Raw genomic sequence first — 21,213 nt, forward strand, 5'->3', positions numbered from 1 at the left:
CAGAAAGCAGTTACAACACAATATTGAGATCAATAAACCAATATGCTAGGAATAAAGGCAAGGATAAGACATCATGCAACGAGCGAGACAAGGTTGGCAGGGATGGGATGGAAAGTGTACATAGGAAGTGGGTGGATGAGTGGGTGCATTATGTATGTTAGAAGTCACATACATGCGATTTGTTATAGAAAAGGATGAAAAGTATTACTTCTGTGGGCACATGTATAGGTTTTCTTGGGATATCTTGTAATGAGAGGCTAGGAACGGATCTTAAAGCTTCAGGTGGATCTGGTGTTTCTTGCTTTAAGCGGAGCTCCTGCGTGGCACGTGCTAGCTCAGCGAGATCCTCTTCTGTCATACCAGCTCTAACTTTTTCCAGTATTTCTTTCTCAACTGCTTCATCATGAGAAGCTTTATCTGGATCAGGCTGCATAAAAAGGATGTCAGTTATCTTAAAAAACTGACAAAATGTTCTCCCAAGAAATAGAAGGATATCACTGCTCTTTAAAAACTAATGAAATGTTATTCTAAACTAATATTCTTAAGCTAAAGAGATGTAGACACACCTGCAATTCAACTGTGACACGATGAGGGTTGTTTAAGATGAATTTCTCTATAAGCGGGGAAAAAACAGCTTTGGATCCTTCTTCAGCTATACGTGCTTTTAGAGATTGCAAAGGTTTCTCATATCTTAGGGGCTCAAATGGATCCATACCATATATCCATTTACCCTGCAAGACATGGACATCTATGAGTTAGTCTCAACCGGGCAAAAGATCAACAGTGTGACTACCTTAAACTAGGAAGAGATACAGAATCCCATACAATGGAGCGAAGCATCAGAGATAAGCCACGGGGGAAGGAACCCCTGTTATTCTCCCTAAGTGAGAACTCAATTGTGTTCATCGATGCCTCTACAGCTTCAGGAGCAAAACCTTCCTCTGCTAATTTTTTAAGAGTGTCCACAACCAATTCTTCAACCTTTTGAATGTCGCTATCAGAGACACCTTTCAGTCCAACACTAAACTGGGGTTGAAGGAGTTCATCTTCAATTCCACCACCAACAATGGCATCTCCTAAGCCACTTTCCAGCAGAATTCTTCTCAGTGGAGAAGCTGGTGTTCCAAGCAAAAGATGATCCAAGAAACCAAGTGCAAGCTCAGTTTCTAAGCCTAAGGGCTCTTCAGATAGCAGCCAATTAAGGCAAACCATGTGTTTCTTTTTCAATTCCTCGCCTTCACCAGCAGGATATTTCTCAATGATCCTTTTTGGTGCACTGAACAACTTTTGGGGCTGAACCTTTGATTCATTAGAGGCAGAACTTGCTTCAAACTGATCAAGATACTCTGCAAGACAGATATCATTACAAATTAACCAACTCAAGAACTGATCCGGTGCTCGGAATTAAGTTGTACTCGAGACATGATATTATTAAACAGTTAAATACTAACTTCTAGAGAGATCTCAATCATTACTTGACCCTCAGACAGCCACTTATTTGAGCTGATAAGTAGAGCATCATTGTTTCTATACTCTTAATAGCTCAAGAATGTCCACTTGGTTTATGGCTCTTTAACAAGTAGAATAATGTAAATGTCGCACCATGCAAGGGTAAAGTTCTAAAGCATGAAAGACACGATGATTGTAAAGGAATCTAGGAAACATAGCCTCCAAGCCATCACATTATTTCGGACAGTTAATCAGTTGAAAGGAAACAACTAGAGACAAACATCTACTAGAATATAACCACTACCGAAGACTCTGCTTGTGAATAATGTACATGCTTATTCACATGTTGAACTGCCAATATCTCATTGGATGAATTTCTGTGCTACTAACTTAGTGTTCTAAGCTCAAAGGGAAATTTCATTAATGTTCTAATACGAAGGTCTACGACGTCCATTGTATCGTAGGCCATATCTACATCCAGGTCATTGAGATCAGTGTTACCTGGACATGGGGCATGGGTGTCAAGCGTCCAAGTGTCCTGAAGTATCCAACATGAAAAGTTCAAAAAATGGACAAGAGGGCACGGTATATACACATCACACACAAAAAAAAAATTATTTGGATTTGAAAGCATTTAAATTGTAGGTAATTAATAGTTTTGAGCTATAACATCATTTAGGCCCATCAACCATGTATCTCAGTTACTCAACTGCATCGCTTAGTAGTAGGCCCCATTACTGAGAAAAGTTGGGCTATCTTTGCTTTGCCCATCAGATGCAATGTCTCTTCTCCTCTCTAAACCGACCGCCTCTCTTCTCTATTTCTCTCCCTTCTAATCTCTAGCACCCAACTCCCCATGAAACCCCTAGCTAACTAGAGAGGTGAAATGGATGTGTCTTTCTGGATGGATGATTTGCATTCCCTGCACTTTGAGAAGGGAAACAAGAATAGATCCATGAACAAGCCTTAAAGCCAGAGTTGGAGAAGAAACAGGTACACAGTGCCCTCCTCCCTCCCTGCTTCTCCACCACCACCACCACCAGCACCCTCTCTATGCCTATCTCCCATTCTTTTTCCCTTCTCCGGCTAGAGTAAAATAAATACCCGTGTCACCGGCATGGCCAATACATGTTGTATTCATGTGGGGACATGGTGAAGAACCTTATTTTCAATGTGTCTGGGTAACATGGATTGAGATAGTTGTATCGCTTCCCTAAAATTAAGAGCTTAGATTGAGATGGTCTACAAGCAGACTTTTATGGGACATACAAGGGTATTTTGGCTTATCGATTTCAGTCGGGCAATAAAAAGGGCAAGAGCTCAACAAAAAGAGATGGAGAGCTGCCCTTTTAAGGTGATCTAAGCATAATTTACATACAACAAGGCATAAGTCTTATATATGTTGAAGCTCACCCCGGGCCGTGGCACTTCCTTCATCTTCGTGCCCATCCATGTCCACATGAGGTAAGCCTCCCTTATATCCATTTTTATAGAACTCACCACTGTTTTTTGGATCTGTTTTCAAATATCTTAAAAAGATTTAAAAGGCTCACTCATTAAAGCCACTTGAATCCTTTGTTACTCAATTGTCAATGAAACTTCAAATTGTTGCAGGCAAGTTACGAAATCTTTTCAGAAGTTCAGTTCGTAATTCAAGGGATTTGATTTTAAGCTGGGAGAGAAATATCTGCAATCAAAGGAAGGGAGTTATCTTAAAAGTTCAAAACTAAGTAAAAACAGAACATTTAAAGCTAATCAATCTGGTAAATCCAAACTATCACTCAGAATATGCAACAAATGGAAAAATCTTGATTAGGAGACATGGGATCTAGGTATTTGAGAATTTTCTTTCAGATGGTTAGTATCAATAAAGATAAATAAGTAGAAGTGCATCATAAGAGTATCAGGAAGAGAAGGTAAGGTATCATACAACGAAAACAAACATTTATGTAAGGTAAGCTCCTCACCACTTAAGATACGTAGTCGCTCATTTGGATCATCATCTCCATAAAACCATATCCTAGCATTGCCAGGGTGGTAGTATCTACGGTGGAAATCCTGAAATATATTGCACATAATATTTTCACACACAATTATGTACACACACAAGTTTAAAATATAAATTATAACATAAATGCATGCCTGGTAGTATCTATGGTGGAAATCCTGAAATATATTGCACATAATTCTCATCAAATGAGGATAATAGCATTCTCATCAAATGAGGATAAGTTATTGAATGAACAGTTGTGATCTCACATTTGAAAAGTTTGTGTTTCAATAAAGAAACTCTTCTAACATATGCACTTCCATTTATCTCTCCAATTGCTACATATTTATTTGGATAGAGTATTGCATCAAACATTGTTGCCCCAAACTTCAACTACCAATGCAACTGCCCAAGCCGAAAGCAGCCCTTAGACACCCAGGCATTTTATAAAGCCAAAGCTGGTTATTAAGCATCCAGGTACCAACCTAAATGATCAGATGGCCTCCCTACCAAGGTTTGGCAGGGGCTGGAACATATTGTGCTAATGATTTGTTGGCACAGAGCATAGCTGCATGCCGTTCAATGTGAGCCAGCATGTTTCAGATTGTGCCAAGCACTGGCAAAGCAAGTATCATGCCAATGCACATGCAGGACTTTGATCCTTTCTCCCTGCCTAGAACACAGGAAAGTACTAAGTGCCTATGCAGGACCATCAACCCACCTAGGTAACCACCTTTGCCAACCTTGCTCGGATGCATGAGCTTTATGGCAATCAGGCAGTAGGCATCATAAAGTTGGAGCATTCAGTGCCAATTCCTGACTAAAATTAATATTTCTACTTTCTAGAGATCAATACCAATTTTATCGTAAAAATTGACTGTCAAAAAAGTGTAGCACCGGCAGTTACTACAGCTTGCCAAATACTAAATTAGATGATGAGATCAGAATATTAGGGTTCAAAATCCTGAAAGAACTTGAAATACAAACCTTGAGCAAACAAACAAGAAATGATACATTTTAAGGTTAAAAAAACAAAGCAATAGAACAATTTAAGAAGTGACAACAATCTAACTTTGACAGAAATTATTACTCTATGTCAAAAACAATTTAAGCATGGAAAAAGAAATGTGAACCTTGAATTCTTCAAAAGGTTAAAAAAACAAAGCAATAGAACAATTTAAGAAGTGACAACAATCTAACTTTGACAGAAATTATTACTCTATGTCAAAAACAATTTAAGCATGGAAAAAGAAATGTGAACCTTGAATTCTTCAAAAGTGAGCTTGGGGATGACTTTTGGATCACCACCACTATCAACACCATATGTATTTTCGGGAAAAAGGGCCTGCAAGGAATCAATATGCAAATATGTAACACACCTGGACTTTCATCACAAAGTTGAAAAGCAAAACCAAGGTAAACTTTCACCAAATACTGAACATATGGTGCCTGGAAAAAGTAACAGAACCAACTACAGATGCTTTGGTTCAGTCCAATTGCTCAGTGTTTAAATTAGAAGATTTTTCTAATTTAAGTTTATGGGATTGAAAATGATAACTTATTAAAAAGAAAGAAAGAAAAGATAAAAGCAACAAACATGATAAAGCAAACAAATAAAACACCTGAATCATTTAACAGTTGGGCAATCCAGAAGCAAGACATCTAATTCAAATTACTCGAAAAGATAAGCATGCTCAAACTGGAATAACTTATTCTTTAATTGTCTTTCTTCAGCTCAACAGTTTATATAAGACATGCAATTTAACAGCAAAAAGCAAGCATACCTTATATGTGGAAGAGCAAAGAAACTACACAGCAAAGTAGTACAAATTACAGCAGGAGTTAACATTGAAAACAATATAGGTTCTCGTCCGCTCTTTTCCATTCTTATAAGTAAGAATTAAAACAACATCTCCAAGATAATAGAAACACATTCTTAAAAGAAGTGCAAAAATACCAACTAGAAATATTGGTGTGCGCTCAGGAAGAAGTGGAAGTTGCTTTGACAGTTTATAATGCCTAAAAGAAGATCTGAGATAATGTCATTGTGAAGATAATTCATGCCGAAATTAATGAAATCTAAGAAAAACAAGCCTATGGAATATCAATTGATGATGAACCTATATGTAATTTCAGCTTTCTTTTGATTATCGCAAACCTGCACTACAAGTAGAGGTAAGTTTAGCTCCTTGTATTTGAAACACAAGTCAGTGGTTGTTTCTTTTTATTTGACATGAAGACTATCTTCATAGATAAATTTCAAAGGTCTGAATTCTTGGCTACCAAAGGGACCAATGCTACACATATATATCTAGCTGAAGGTTAAGGAACAACTCATGAACAAACAGTTACAACTGAACCAGGACAGCAATTGGATGTATTATTAACAGCCTTAAAAACAATCACGATTTCCAGACCTTATTTTACTTGTTATTAAACCAATATGGATAGTAAATTCTACACAACCACTACATTTGTCATCATTCAGTTAAAGAGTACAACATTTTTGGAGTTTACAGCTAATATTTGTGTTTTCTTGTACTAACTCTATCTACTGGCAGAAAGATGTCAAGTCATGTGCACTTTAATCAGTCATCAACAATGGCTAATGCAATTTGAAGTAGACCGATTTATCGTCTGAATAGATAACCAGATTATCATTTTTCGGTTCATCTAAGCTAAGGTCAAAAATGAGTCAGAGAATATCAGGCTGCATCTACTTACTATGTTGTTGTTAATAATGCACAATGAAGAAGATAAATAGGTTTGCTTCTATTGTTTGGTATACTGGACATAATATGTATAAATCTGCATTTACCACTTGGAGTCTGTTGCTTGGTCATTACCTCTTCCATCGTGCATTTCCTGATAATGACAGCTTTAAGATTTTCCGATATAAAACACTGAAATAGATCTGTCACATATAGGGCTACCCCAGATGGGAGAAATGCTTCTTATTGAGTTCAGCTCATGATTCAATGGATTGACCAAAATATCCACAACTTCCAGTACATCGTTCAAGCATTGCTTATATGTCAGATCAACTTTCAAATGTAAGTGAAAGCAAAAAATTAGAGAAACCAATATTCACAAGGATTTTCTCTACCTATATCTATTTGGGGAATAGGGGTTCATAATTAAACTGCCAATACCTCATCCTAGTCATAAAAATCAAAATTGCGCACTGGAGAACTCTGTTAACCGCTTTTCCAAAAAAAAAAAAAAACATTTGTATGCATTAATCTATTACTTGATTCTTTTGCAAAGCATTATAAGACCCTGCTACAAGTCTTTATCTCACCAATATCATATTCAAATTACTTTCTTAAGAAAGGAACTTGCTAGCCCTTGGTCGGAAGGTTCAGTAAAAGTAGGAGCTGTATTGTAAAACAACTAAAGTGGTAAACAGTTAAGCCTACCCACCAGATGAACATTAGCTGACAATGGGTTTACATATCAATCATAAAGCATGAAGGTTCCCAATCCTCCGAAGTATCGGATCATGAGCACTTTGTTTCTGTGTATAGCTGAAGCATACGAAGGTAACATTACTGGACACCATTCACAAGTGTCGTACATTTAAAAATTGAAACACAACTCTCCCGTTTAATGAAGAATGTCTAATAGGTTAACCATCAAAGAAGTGAATTGAAAAGGATGGTTTCAAAGAACATCAGTATACTACAATGCTTATGCATGCAGCATAAGACAACTACCAAAAATCAATAACAATGATCATATAAGTTCATAAAATCATGTAGAGAACATAAAACAAGGAACCTGCCTGTTGAGAAACCCGACCCAGTATGTTATCAGGCTGAGAGTATACTCCTTTCATCTCATTAAAGACGACTCCTGGAATTACATACCACGTACAAAGGGTGAATAATTAGTTAACTTGCCTAAACCATCCAAGGTACGGAAACTAAACAAAATCCTTTGAAGAAGAGTACGGAGATGGCTTGATAGGAAAGCTTTTTGCATTACATTTCGTAGAAGATTGGAAAATTGCCTAAAAATGAAAGAGACCTTATTCATTACGGTTTACGGACGGAAATAATGTGGTCTGATGAGCTACCTTTGAAGGATATATCTTCAGCAGGGTTGTTAAGCTCATAATGCCAACCCTCCTGTTGAAATGTTTGGAAATCCTCGATGCATTTAGGAAAGAAGACAGCATCTAAATATACATCAACCAAAATGTAGAAATCCTGAAGAATTGGGAATTGTATTTTTTAGGAAGACTCATATGGGCACATTGCAAAATAGTGAAGCAATGCCTAAAAATTTTACATATTTACCTTTGCATTTGTTGAAGCAACTGGATAACAAGTCCTATCCGGATAGGTGAATGCATTTAGAAAAGTATGCAAGCTACCTTTCAGTAATTCAACAAAGGGTTCTTTCAAAGGGTACTTCCTGGATCCACACAACACACTGTGTTCAAGTATGTGAGCTATGCCGGTTGAATCCTCTCTGCAGTTGGCAAACTTATAGTTGTCAAAACACCAAATCTTTTGATTACATAATTGAGGATTGATAATCCATTAATCCACATTCAGATTTATACAAAAAAACTAACATTGATGTAGATTTCTAAAGGATTCAAGTTACTAAATAAAGTTTACAAACTAATAGTACTGTATGTGCATGATTGATAGCTACGATTACAGATTCATGATGGAGCACATGCTAAAACTTGCCACGAATTGGCATGGAAAGGTATACAGGCCTACAAAAAAGACTTCCAATCGACATGCTAGGATCTGCAATTTTGTTCATGTTCAAACATAATTAATATTAACTATTTTAAATCAGTGCATAAACATCTTTAAACTATTTAATTTAATAATTTCTATGATTGATGAAAAAATAGAATGCACAAAGCCTATCGGGATGCTGGAAGTCACTTTTACATTGATCCACCATCGGTATTTCTTCAGTATAACACAACCCCAGGCTTCTCTATATGCAGGACATTCTTCTTTTGCAACTGATTACACTTTTCTCATTGTCAGCCTATACTGGACTTATATAGTGAACAGGTATGCAGGCAGCCAAAGAGGCCCTAAAGTTCACTGCATATTAAAGCAACGAATTTCATAGACCGAGAAATGTGGATTGCCTCCAGAATCAAATAGTTTTAGCACTCAATAGCACCATTTTGATAAGCATGAAGACAAATGATCTGAAATAAAGTGCCGAAGGAGACATGATCGAAATGGAAACCAGATGCGTACCTCATTTCCAAAGTGCAAGGAGGATTATGATGACTTTAAAAAGGTAAGTATGAGTTATGAAGTACCAAAGACATAAATATATGAGATATGCCCATATAAAACAGGATAAATCATTCAAAAATCAATGTATTTATAGCCCAGTTACTTGAGGAAGTCGAAACTTCAAGGATTACTAAATCAATGAAATCAGTGCAGATTCAACACACAGGGTGAATGAACCAAACTCCAAGGTATCGACTAAGTTAGGCGGTGAATGTCCAAGGGAGAAGATAATGAAGAGATCATTTCACAAAGGAAACATGGAAGAAAGGTGAAGAATACCCATCTAGAGAGCTTCCCTAGTTTAACAGTTATACCAGATTAAATCCCATTAGGGATGATTCTGCAGTGGCATGGAAGAGGGCAATAGAACAAGATTCATGATGTTGGAGATGAAAAGCAGAAGATAATTGAAGCAGGTTATGTCACGCCCCCGCCTCTGCGAGGCACGTGAGGCACCTAGTGCCCACGTGGGGGCTACATGAGGGGGGAACACGAGGCTCCCCTGCCAGATATTGTCCGATTCTGGGGCTTCACGCAAGCGTCCTTCACCCCTTCCCGGTTTTGTTTTCCTCCCAAAACGCGTCTGCAGGATTTGAAGACACCCGCCTCATATGCCCAGGCTCTGGAACGAGTCTTTCCGATGCGGGACTATTGGGCCTCACACCCTTCCCACCATCGGACAAGAGCCGTCCTCGGCTCTGATACCAAATGTCACGCCTCCGCCTCTGCGCGGAGCACGTGAGGCACCCAGTGCCCACGTGGGGGCCACATGAGGAGGGACCGCGGGGCTCTCCTGCCAGATATTGTCCGGTTCCGGGGCTTCACGCAAGCGTCCTTCACCCCTCCCCGGTTTTGTTTTCCACCCAAAACGCGTCTGCAGGATTTGGAGTCACCCGCCTCATATGCCCAGGCTCTGGAACGAGTCTTTCCGATGTGGGACTATTGGGCCTCACACTCTTCCCACCATCGGACAAGAGCCGTCCTCGGCTCTGATACCAAATGTCACGCCCCCGCCTCTGCGAGGCACCTAGTGCCCACATGGGGGCTACATGAGGGGGGAACACGAGGCTCCCCTGCCAGATATTGTCCGGTTCTGGGGCTTCACGCAAGCGTCCTTCACCCCTCCCCGATTTTGTTTTCCTCCCAAAACGCATCTGCAGGATTTAGAGACACCCGCCTCATATGCCCAGGCTCTGGAACGAGTCTTTCCGATGTGGGACTATTGGGCCTCACTCACTTGAGAAGGGTATTGCAAACTCTTCGGGAGAAGAAGCTCTATGCCAAATTGAGCAAATGCGAGTTTTGGCTGGACAACATCGCATTCCTTGGGCATGTGATTTCCAAAGAAGGGGTATCAGTGGACCCAAAGAAAATAGAAGCAGTGGTGGACTGGCCTCATCCTACAAATGTGACTGAGATTAGAAGCTTCTTGGGTTTGGCTGGGTACTATAGAAGATTTGTGGAAGGATTTTCCCGGATAGCTACTCCTTTGACTCGTTTAACCCAGAAACGAGCAAAGTTTGAATGGGGCGAGGATTGTGAACGAAGCTTTCAGGAGTTAAAGCAAAGGTTAGTGTCTGCTCCTGTTCTCACTCTGCCGTCTAATACTGGGGGTTTCACCATTTATAGTGATGCCTCCAAGAAAGGGTTGGGCTGTGTACTGATGCAAAATGATAAAGTAGTGGCTTATGCCTCTAGACAGTTGAAGCCCTATGAGCAGAACTATCCGACGCATGATTTGGAATTGGCAGCGGTAGTCTTCGCTTTAAAAATTTGGTGACACTATTTGTATGGGGAGCCATGTGAGGTATTTACTGATCACAAAAGCTTGAAGTATATATTTACCCAGAAAGAGTTAAACATGAGGCAGAGGAGATGGCTCGAACTACTGAAAGATTATGATCTAAATATTAAGTATCATCCGGGAAAGGCTAATGTGGTGGCAGATGCCCTCAGTAGGAAGTCAGCAGTGGGCACAACAGCTTTGCTCACTACTCAAAAGCAAATTTTGAAAGATCTCCACATGATGCAGATTGAGGTGACTACCAAGGATGCTGGGAACATGCTGGCTAGTTTGATGGTACAACCCACCTTGATAGAGAAAATAAAGGCTGCTCAACAAACAGATGCACAGATGTGTCAGCTCAAGAAAGATGCAGAAAGAGGGTTGCGACCCGAACTCAGGATTCACCCAGATGGTACTCTACGATTTGGGAGTAGACTATGTGTACCTAAAGATGCTGACTTGAAGAAAGAGATTTTGGAGGAAGCTCACCAATCCTATTTCTCTATTCATCCTGGTAGCACTAAGATGTATAGAGATTTAAGGGAACATTTTTGGTGGAATGGTATGAAAAGAGAGATAGCCGAGTTTGTAGCTCGGTGCTTGGTATGTCAACAAGTAAAAGCTGAACACCAAAGACCTGCCGGATTGTTGGAGCCATTGGAGATACCAGAATGGAAATGAAAATACATCACCATGGACTTCGTTATTGGGCTTCCCAAGACAGTCAAGAAAAATGATGCAGTGTGGGTGATTATTGATCGTCTCACAAAGTCAGCTCACTTTTTACCCTTTAGGGTTGGCACTTCACTTGATAGGCTGGCGCAGAGGTACATTGATGAGATCGTGCATCTACACGGGGTACCGGTGAGCATTGTATCTGATCAAGACCCACGATTTGTATCTAGATTCTGGAGAAGTTTTCAAGATGCTATGGGTACTGAATTGAGGCTCAGCACTGCTTACCACCCTCAGACCGATGGTCAGTCAGAAAGGACGATCCAGACCTTAGAGGATATGCTGAGAACATGTACAGTTGATCTTGGAGGTTGCTGGGATAATCATATAGCCTTGGTGGAGTTTGCTTATAATAATAGTTACCATTCTAGCATTAAGATGGCACCATATGAAGCTCTTTACGGGAGGAAGTGCAGGTCTCCTCTGCATTGGGATGATATTGGAGAAAAGAAGTTATTGGGTCCAGAATTAGTGCAGAATGCCAGGGAGAAAATCTTGTTGATCAGGGAAAGACTCAAGGCAGCTCAGGATAGACAGAAGAGTTGGGCAGATAAAAAGAGGAGAGAAGTAGAATTTCAACAGGTGATTTTGTTTTTTTGAAGATTTCACCCTCGAAAGGTTTCATGAGATTTGGAAGACATAGTAAACTAAATCCACGCTACATCGGGCCCTTTGAGATTCTGGACAGAGTTGGAGAGGTTGCTTACAGATTAGCCTTGCCACCCGGGCTATCTAAAGTACACAATGTTTTTCATGTTTCCTTACTGAGGAAGTATGTCTCGGATCCCAGTCATGTGGTACAGTATGAGCCATTGCAAGTTGACGAAGATTTGACTTATGAAGAATTTCCTTTACGTATTATCGATCGCAAGGAGCAAGTTTTGAGGCGGCGTACCATCCCATATGTGAAAGTACAATGGAGCAACCATTCAGAAAGAGAGGCAACTTGGGAGCTTGAGGGTGAAATGCGTGCGAGGCATCCGCAATTCTTCGAAGTCTCAGGTATATGAATTTCGAGGACGAAATTTTATTTAAGGGGGGGAGAATGTGAGGCCCAAGCCAAAGGAGAGGCCGGAATCCTCGGCTGCATCTTCTCGAGCGTAACGGGGGCGAGATCCGCGGCGGCCATTTGAATAGCCGATGAACCCGCACAACCGCCGTTGAAATCGCGGCGGTAATTTGAAATTTTTCTCTCTAAAATCCCCCATTGACCCGTATCTGAGATCCACCAAGCACTCCTCCTTTTCCACCCCACTCTGCCTCTAACCCCTTTTCCCTCCTCCGCTGCTAGGGTTTGGAGCTCGCACCAGTGCCGCCGGAGAGAGTAGCCGCAGCTTCTCTTCATAGCAAGGTAAGCCTTAACCCTATATCCTTCCTACCTTATGATAATGAAATAAAAGAAGAGAAGAAGAGGAGAAAAAGACGTATCTATGATTGTCAGCTTGCCGGCTCTCGGTCGCAGGTAACGTCTGGCTTCGGCCGCAACCACCGCCAGTCGTCGGAGGGGGCTGCAGTCGGGTCGAAGTCCTTTCCTTTCTCCCTTCTGGTGGGACAAAGGGAGGGGACTCACCGTGGGCGCCGGCCGCAGGCGCGGCTTGCGACTGCGGGCACCGAAGGCCGGGGAACGCCGGCCACGGCCGCAGCCGCGGACCGCAGGTGCGGCCACGGCCGCAACCGTGGGTGCCGCAGGCACCGCGGATGCCGCTAGCCGGCCGAGGGGGCGTCGCCGGCTGCTGCTCGGCCCTCTCGAGCCCAATCTCCCCTTACGGGAGAAGAAAGAGGGAAGGAGAAAAAAAAAAGAAGAAGAAGAGGAGGAAGAAGAAGAAGAAGAAGAGGAGGAGGAGGGGAAGCTTCGGGAATGAAGAAGAGGGGAAGTTTCGGGAGAAGAGAAGAAAAAAAAAAGAAGAAAAAAAAAGAGAAAAGGAAAAATAATAATAAATAATAATAATAATAAATAGAGAATTAAATAAATAGAGAATTAAGGTAATAGATGTATTTAAATGAAATGAAATAACAATAAATAAATAAAATAAAATAGAAAATGATAATCTGTCCTCTATGATGATGATAGGTACAGTGAAGTTGTCATCTGGTTCTAGAGATTCGTGAGCGAATCAAGGTAAGTAACCCTAGCACTGATCTTTATTAATTTAGAAATCACTGTTTAATTATAAGAATAAAATAATAAAAAATATATTGTTATGATGTATTTTCTTAAAAGTAGGATCAAGCATATGATTGCATGTGATTCATGAGTTTGGTTAAATTGCATCCTTCATAAATATTTCAGTATAAATTATGGTTATGATAAATTGCATGAAAATGATATTTGTGGCATGATTATAAATTTTATACATTACGATAAATTATGGTTATGATAAATTGCATGAAAATGATATTTGTGGCATGATTATGAATTTTATACATTACGATGAATTATGGTTATGATAAATTGCATGAAAATGAGATTTAGAATTGTGGCATGATCATGAATTTTATACATTACGATGCCATTTGTCATTTTCCAACCTATGTATGAAAGTATGACTTACGAAAAAGAATAATGATTTATGAACTCTCAGATAGCTATGCCTACCTCTAGAAATAGAGGTCAGTCGACCCCTCTGGAGCTAGCATCCAATGAATATGACCCTCTGCCAACGGGTTAAAGTTGGTAACGAATAAGAATAAGTTATAAAACTTGTCGACTACGAATACGAATCCTGTCACGGGATTATAGTGACCATAGCAGCACATCCGTCTGAGAGTAAGATTTATAAAGTATGGATGAATGGCAGCATTTTTATAAGACTTGCATTATCATGTTTATGAACTTGCATGGTTGAAGCATATTTTGCTTTATAACCTGTTTTGAATAATTTATCTATGAAATGCTTTATTTTCTGTTAAGTTCTTCAAATGATGCATTGGCATGAGAAAAATTATGCTTGATCTAATAAGATAGTACATGTTACTTACTGAGTAGCAAGCTCATACCCCTCCTGTTGTTTTCTTTTATTTATTTCAGATAATTAAGGCGATTAGGAGCGGGAAAGAGTGAATGAAAATGGGAGTTGAAGCATAGTTGCAGGGACTCTTAGAAGTATCTATGTTAATAAGTTTGGGTTGTAATATTGCAAACTCAAGTATTTGATTTAGATGCTCGGTATTTGCTTCTTTATGATTAGTCAATAGATTTGATCGGATTTGGTTTTATTTTATGAAATAAAATTGTTATCATGGGCTGCGTGTTATTGTGGGCAGTAACCTACAATAGCACGGCCATGTCATAAACCGGATTTGGGGCGCATAATATATAAAAAAAAAATCATGTCCGGATCCGGGGCGTGACAGGTTAGGTCTCCTAAACTCACTCAGAAAGGAAGAAGATAGTGAAGAGGTGACTTCCACAAAGGAAACATTAGGTGATAGGTGAAAATTATCCATCTGGAAAAGACCACAAAGCCAACGGCTAGCCCCAATTACCTCCATGAAGAATGATAATGCACCGAACAAGAACAAGAATCAAGTAACACTATGCAAGGATGACCGATAAGCTAGCTCAAAATTCATTGATAGCTTGTAAACATGAAAATAAGAGGAAACAAAAAATCAACCAATAATGTGTTACGTGCTCCATTTTCCTTGACTCTCGGCAGGCACTTGGAACGTGGGGTGCTTGGCTATCATCATCTGCATCAAATATGCTGGAGAAGACCAGGTCATGCTCCAGTTCCAGAAGCAGTTCCTATTCTTCAGCACCAGTTCTATTCTTTAGCTGTAACTCCTAGTCTTTTGGCATTAGTTGTGACGTGCTTGATTTCTGTTGGATGTAAGGCTATTAATATAGCCAGTTGAATGCAATAAAAGGAGGCTCTTTTGTCGAGAACTCCCTATCTCTTGACTTCTCCTCCTTCTTTCGTCCTTTCCTCCTCTCTGTTTTCTTTACTTCTCAAATTAACCACATCATTTGGTATCAGAGCCTTACAACCCATGGACACCCGTGGGAAATCTAATGCCGAATTTTGCAACGAAGTCAATGAGACTTTGGCTCGGCATGAGACAAGCTTTGACCAACTCAATGCAGCCTTACAAACCATCCTCACAGAATTGCAAGCCATTCGCTCCGTCCAACGATCCCAAGCCATCACACCTGAAATGAACCCATTCGCACAAGAATCCTCTTCCCGTCGGCCACACGGCCCGCATCCTGCTACTGGCTACGATCATTCACAACCACCTCAACTCAAGCTGCAATTCCCGAAATTCACTGGAGACGACCCGATTGGCTGGATCTACAGAGCAGAACAGTACTTCGAATTTCAAGGCATTGGAGCGGAACAACGAGTGCAGCTAGCCTCATTCCACTTCGAAGGCATCGCGTTACAGTGGCACCGGTGGTTGACGAAATTCTGAGGACCACTCTTGTGGGACGAACTCACGAAGGCCATCTCACTCAGATTCGGTCCAACTGAATATGACGATCCCGGAGAGGCCTTGACTCGACTGAAACAAACAACAACTGTGGTTGTATATCGGGAAGCTTTTGAATGGCTCTCCCGCTGTATTGATGGCCTCCTAGAGTCATTCCTAATCGGTTGTTTTATCGCAGGGTTAAGAGACGAAATCCGCTTAGACGTCAAGATTAAACAGCCCAAAACCTTGGCAGATGCGATTGGAGTGGCACGACTGATTGAGGAACGCAACCAGCTTCCACGTAAAAACCACCTCGACCAGCGGCATACTACCAGTGCCAACAATGCCGAGAGGAACCTCCAATCCTTCACCTGGGATTCTGGGCCCGACTCCTAATCAACGGGCAGGAGCTGGGACCACTCCTTCGCTCGCTCCGTTTCGCCGAATCACGAATCAGAAAGCACGGGAACGCCGAGAGAAGGGACTATGCTACTACTGTGACGAGAAGTACTCCACTGGCCATCGCTGTGAGCGGCCTCAATTGTTCATGATCGAGGATTCCCCCTACGAGGAGGATGAAAATTCTGAAGAAACCCAGCAAGGAGCGGAGCTTACAGAGGTAACGCCTGAGATTTCATTTCATGCTATTGCCGGAGCTGAACATCCCCAAACCATTCGAGTCTTGGGGAAGCTGAAAAACAAGAACCTAATGGTGTTGATCGATGGGGGCAGCACCCATAATTTCATCGACCAAACAATTGCAACTCGGTTTGGCCTACCGATCATCCGAGACAAGAAACTTCAGGTGGTGGTTGCCAATCGGGAACGAATGGAATGTGCTGGCCAATGCCGAGGGATCATGCTAGCTATTCAAGGTATTCCCATCACTGCTGATTATTATGTCCTTCCTGTGGCAGCATGTCAGGTAGTCCTAGGAGTGCAGTGGCTAGAGACCCTTGGACCAGTCAAAACGGACTACAAACACCTCACCATGACCTTCAAAATTGGGGGAGTCAAACATACTCTTCAGGGACTAGGACGGACGGCTGAGGCATCTAGCATTGAGGCTCTCAACAACAAGGAGCATTCAAGCCTGCAAGGGATGGGGTTCTTCTTCCAGATCCAACAAGTCAGCCCAATGCCGCCAACACCTCCATACCCTCCCGAGATCAAACGACTCTTGGACCAGTTTGCGGGGATCTTTGCCTCACCAACCAGTATTCCACCAAAACGCCAGCAAGACCACCGGATTCCACTCCAGACCAACGCAGGACCAGGCAGTGTACGACCCTATAGATATCCATACTATCAGAAGACAGAGATCGAACGAATGGTAAAGGAACTCTTAGACTCTGGACTCATACGACCAAGCAAGAGCCCCTTCTCCTCACCAGTTTTGTTGATAAAAAAGGCAGATGGCACTTGGCGATTCTGCATTGACTACCGGGCTCTAAACAACATTACAATCAAAGATAAGTATCCAATACCTGTGATTGATGAATTGCTTGAGGAGCTCCATGGCGCTAAGTTCTATTCGAAATTGGATCTGCGGTCTGGGTATCACCAAATTCGTGTGCAGGAAGATGATATTCCGAAGACAGCGTTTCGAACTCATGAGGGACACTATGAGTTCGTTGTCATGCCTTTTGGGCTCACTAACGCCCCGGCAACCTTCCAAAGCCTCATGAACGACCTCTTCCGCCCCTATCTACGACAGTTCATTCTGGTGTTCTTCGACGACATCCCGGTGTACTCAAAATCATGGGAAGATCACCTTACTCACTTGCATCTTGTTTTTACGATTTTATCCTCTCACCAGTTGTTTGCCAAGGAATTGAAATGCCATTTTGGGGTTCAACAGGTTAAGCATTTGGGGCATATCATCACTGAAGATGGAGTATCCGTCGATCCCGATAAGGTACAAGCTGTCGTGGCTTGGCCCACACCCACTACGGCCAAGGAAGTTCGGGGATTCCTTGGCTTAGCAGGCTATTACCGGAAATTCATCCGCAACTTTGGCACCATGGTAGCACCTATGACCAAGCTCTTGACCAAAGAGAAATTTCACTGGAGTGAGGAGGCAAAGACGGCATTCAATCAGCTCAAACAAGCCCTCACTACCCCACCAACCTTATGTCTACCGGATTTTTCCCAAACGTTCGTGGTGGAATGTGATGCCAGTGGAGCCAGGATTGGAGCAGTCCTCACTCAACACAACAAGCCCATCGCTTATTTTAGTGAAGCCCTCAAAGGAACGGCACTCACCCTGTCCACATATGAGAAAGAAATGTTAGCCATAGTCAATGCTATCAGGAAGTGGCAGCCCTACCTGCTCGGGAAACCATTCACAGTTCGCACAGATCATAAGAGCCTTAAATACTTGTTGGAGCAACGCATTACCACTCCTGCCCAAACACGGTGGCTTCCCAAACTTCTGAGATACGACTATACTATTAAGTACAAGAAAGGGCCGGAGAACCAGGCTGCGGACTCCTTATCTCGTATAGGGGAGGTACAATTTCTCTCTATTTCGGTTCCTCATGCCGATTGGTGGCCTAACTACAGATGGAGGTACAACAAGATCCATTTTATGCCTCTTTAGCAAGCAAGAATGCCTCCCACAAGTTGATTCTACGCGATGGTGTTTGGTTCCAACATGGTAGAGTTTTCTTGAGCCCCACCTCCACTCTGATTCCTTTGATTCTGGCCGACAGCCACTCCTCTCCTATCGGTGGACATTTTGGGACCCACAAGACCCTTTACCGAATCAGACAAAGCTTCATTTGGCCAAAAATGCGATAGACTGTGAAGGAATTCCTGAGAACCTGTGAGGTTTGCCAGCAATGCAAGTCTGACTGCATGCAACCCGCGGGATTGCTTCAACCCCTACCTATTCCCACTCGGATCTGGACTGATGTATCAATGGACTTCATTGAAGGGCTCCCTACTGCAAATGGTCACTCCGTCGTTATGGTTGTCGTAGATCGTCTCTCCAAATATGCTCATTTCGTTCCTTTGAAACATCTGTTTACTGCTGCCATGGTTACGAAGGCCTTCGTTGCCAATGTGGTTCGACTGCATGGAGTTCCCACCTCCATTGTCAGTGACAGAGATAAGGTCTTCACTAGCTCATTTTGGCAGAATTTATTTCGCCTTCAAGAGACCAACCTGTGTATGAGTTCCAGTTACCATCCCCAGACCGATGGTCAAACGGAGGTTGTCAACTGAATTTTGGAGCAGTACCTTCGCTGTTTTGTAGACCAACAGCCGAAGAAATGGGTGGAATGGCTACCCTGGGCAGAGTTCAGCTACAACACTTCGACCCATTCCTCAACCAAAATCACGCCCTTTGAGGCTGTCTATGGCACTCCACCCCCGAACCTGCTAACTTATGTTCCGGGCACAGCCCGAGTTCAGGCTGTTGAAGAATACCTCCAAGACCGAGACACCCTCTTGCGAGATCTCCGCCGGAATCTTTGTCTTGCTCAGGAGAGGATGACGAGCCACGCCAATCAACATAGGCAAGAGGTATCCTTTGAGGTCGGTGATTATGTGTACTTGAAGTTACAGCCCTACCGCCAGACTACAGTTGCATTTCGGGGTTCTTTGAAGCTTTCTCCACGATTTTATGGTCCTTTCCAGGTAGTGGAGAGGGTGGGTCCTGTGGCCTACAAGCTGGACCTTCCAGAGGGCTGTCAAATTCACAATGTCTTCCACGTAAGTTTGTTGCGGAAGCACTTAGGCTCCATTACACCTGCATCATCCCACCTTCCTCCAGTTGCGGAAGACTCCTCCATCCCTCCCCAACCAGAATCCATTTTGGCCCGACGTGAAATTCAGAAAGGGAAATACCGCCCCAAATCTGAAGTGCTAGTCAAATGGGTGGGAGCCTCAGCCGACGATGCCACTTGGGAAAATGAGTGGCGGTTCTTCAAATCCTATCCCAATTTCCGTCCTTGAGGACAAGGATAGTTTGAGTGGGGGGGGGGGGGATGTTACGTGCTCCATTTTCCTTGACTCTCGGCAGGCACTTGGAACGTGGGGTGCTTGGCTATCATCATCTGCATCAAATATGCTGGAGAAGACCAGGTCATGCTCCAGTTCCAGAAGCAGTTCCTATTCTTCAGCATCAGTTCTATTCTTTAGCTGTAACTCCTAGTCTTTTGGCATTAGTTGTGACGTGCTTGATTTCTGTTGGATGTAAGGCTATTAATATAGCCAGTTGAATTCAATAAAAGGAGGCTCTTTTGTCGAGAACTCCCTATCTCTTGACTTCTCCTCCTTCTTTCGTCCTTTCCTCCTCTCTGTTTTCTTTACTTCTCAAATTAACCACATCATAATGTTGGAGTGGCATGTAAGAAATTGACAAATAGAGAGTCAAATCAAATGCATCATATGTTATATAATTGGATGCACATGAATCAGGAGTTAGAATGACTTCATACACCACAAGGTAGACAAACCAAACTAGAAGATATCTAGACAGGATCAAAAGCAAAGGCAAGATTCCAGGGGCATAAATATGTGGCCAAGAACCAACAAAGGTTCTCTATAAAATAATTAGCAACAGTCAATAACCATAGGAAAAAGAATATGGAAAGAAAATTCCAAGATTGGCAAAAGCAATAAAATTTGATGATTACTGCTGAGAAGAGCCATTTGTACCAATAGAGACCAAACAGAAATAAAAGCAACTATATATGATATCAAGGAATGCGGAACCGTCCGGAGCCGTCTGGTTTGGGACGTACCGAGCCGTGCCGACACCAGACCGAGACAGTTCTGGCATTCAAAATGGTAAACCGGCAGGTGGAGGGAGAGAAAAAAAAAAAGAGAAGAAGAGAGAGATGGGGGGAGGAAGGGAGATAGAGAGGGAGTGCCGCTAGAGGCCTCCGGAGGGCGCCGGAGGGGCAAGGGTCCGGAGGGCGGAGCCCCTGCTCTAGCCCTCTGCGCCCCTCCGACGCCCTTCGAAAGCCTCTAACTGCCATCCCTCCCTCCCTCTCCCTCTCCCTTCCTCCTCTCTCTCTCTCTCTCTCTCTCTCTCTCTTTTCCTCTCTCCCGTTCTCCCTCTCCCTCTCCCTCTTTGTTGTGTCGATACAGGCCTGGCACATAACAACACGGGGGCATACCGAACCATGCTGCCGACCGACCAGTACAGGCTTCAGTACCGATGCGACGAACCTTGCATGATATAACTATTAACAAATCTTCCTTCTTGCATGCTTTTCACATCTCAGAGTATTGTTTGGAGTACTTCACCATGTCAGCAGGTGTCAGCATAGATTGGATGAGGAACCACTAGATATCAATACCACTAGCAATTACTAAATTTTTTGTAGGTTCGGCCCAAATTTGGCCAAAGGCAAAATTTATTTTATATATGGGCAATTATGATAGCATTTGTTTTCTATTCCAAAAGCATTTTCCCAAGAAAAAAAAAATCAAACTTTGCAAATTTGATGAACATTTGAAAGCATTGGAAAACTAGGTTGCTAAGAAAATTAGAGAAGCCAACTTTGAATATAGGCCCGGCTATCCTAGAGATTAAACTTAGT

At 42.3% G+C, this 21,213-nt stretch overlaps 1 protein-coding gene and 1 long non-coding RNA gene across 16 annotated transcripts in view; both read right to left on the reverse strand.

Moving 5' to 3' along the window:
• LOC103698766 (presequence protease 1, chloroplastic/mitochondrial-like) overlaps positions 1-21,213 on the reverse strand; it is a 51,719-nt gene that overhangs the window by 16,417 nt on the left and 14,089 nt on the right. For 11 of the 14 annotated variants that reach the window (XM_089927565.1, XM_089927574.1, XM_089927571.1 and 8 more), the window contains 8 exons: positions 7,741-7,915; positions 7,518-7,650; positions 7,224-7,294; positions 4,701-4,784; positions 3,417-3,507; positions 826-1,346; positions 567-731; positions 209-427 (listed from right to left, as the gene is read on the reverse strand). In XM_089927565.1, the coding sequence (XP_089783691.1) occupies positions 209-427; positions 567-731; positions 826-1,346; positions 3,417-3,507; positions 4,701-4,784; positions 7,224-7,294; positions 7,518-7,650; positions 7,741-7,915 (1,459 nt within the window). Of the gene's footprint in view, positions 1-208; positions 428-566; positions 732-825; positions 1,347-3,416; positions 3,508-4,700; positions 4,785-7,223; positions 7,295-7,517; positions 7,651-7,740; positions 7,916-8,679; positions 9,133-20,409; positions 20,487-21,213 lie in introns of those variants that run through there. The other 3 variants (XM_089927575.1, XM_089927577.1, XM_089927576.1) reach the window with 3 other exon arrangements.
• On the reverse strand, positions 7,917-8,490 carry LOC149751256 (uncharacterized). Of its 2 annotated transcripts, none has more exons than XR_016398535.1 (2): positions 8,356-8,490; positions 7,917-8,205 (listed from the first exon to the last, which is right to left on the reverse strand). It is a non-coding gene; the product is annotated as an uncharacterized LOC149751256 (long non-coding RNA). The 2 variants fall into 2 exon arrangements; XR_016398534.1 differs by having other exon boundaries at positions 8,350-8,488.

This window comes from Phoenix dactylifera, chromosome 15, assembly GCF_051530095.1.
Source record: "Phoenix dactylifera cultivar Ajwa chromosome 15, Ajwa_hap1_PhDact_Kaust_v1.1, whole genome shotgun sequence".
Taxonomy (NCBI): domain Eukaryota; kingdom Viridiplantae; phylum Streptophyta; class Magnoliopsida; order Arecales; family Arecaceae; genus Phoenix; species Phoenix dactylifera.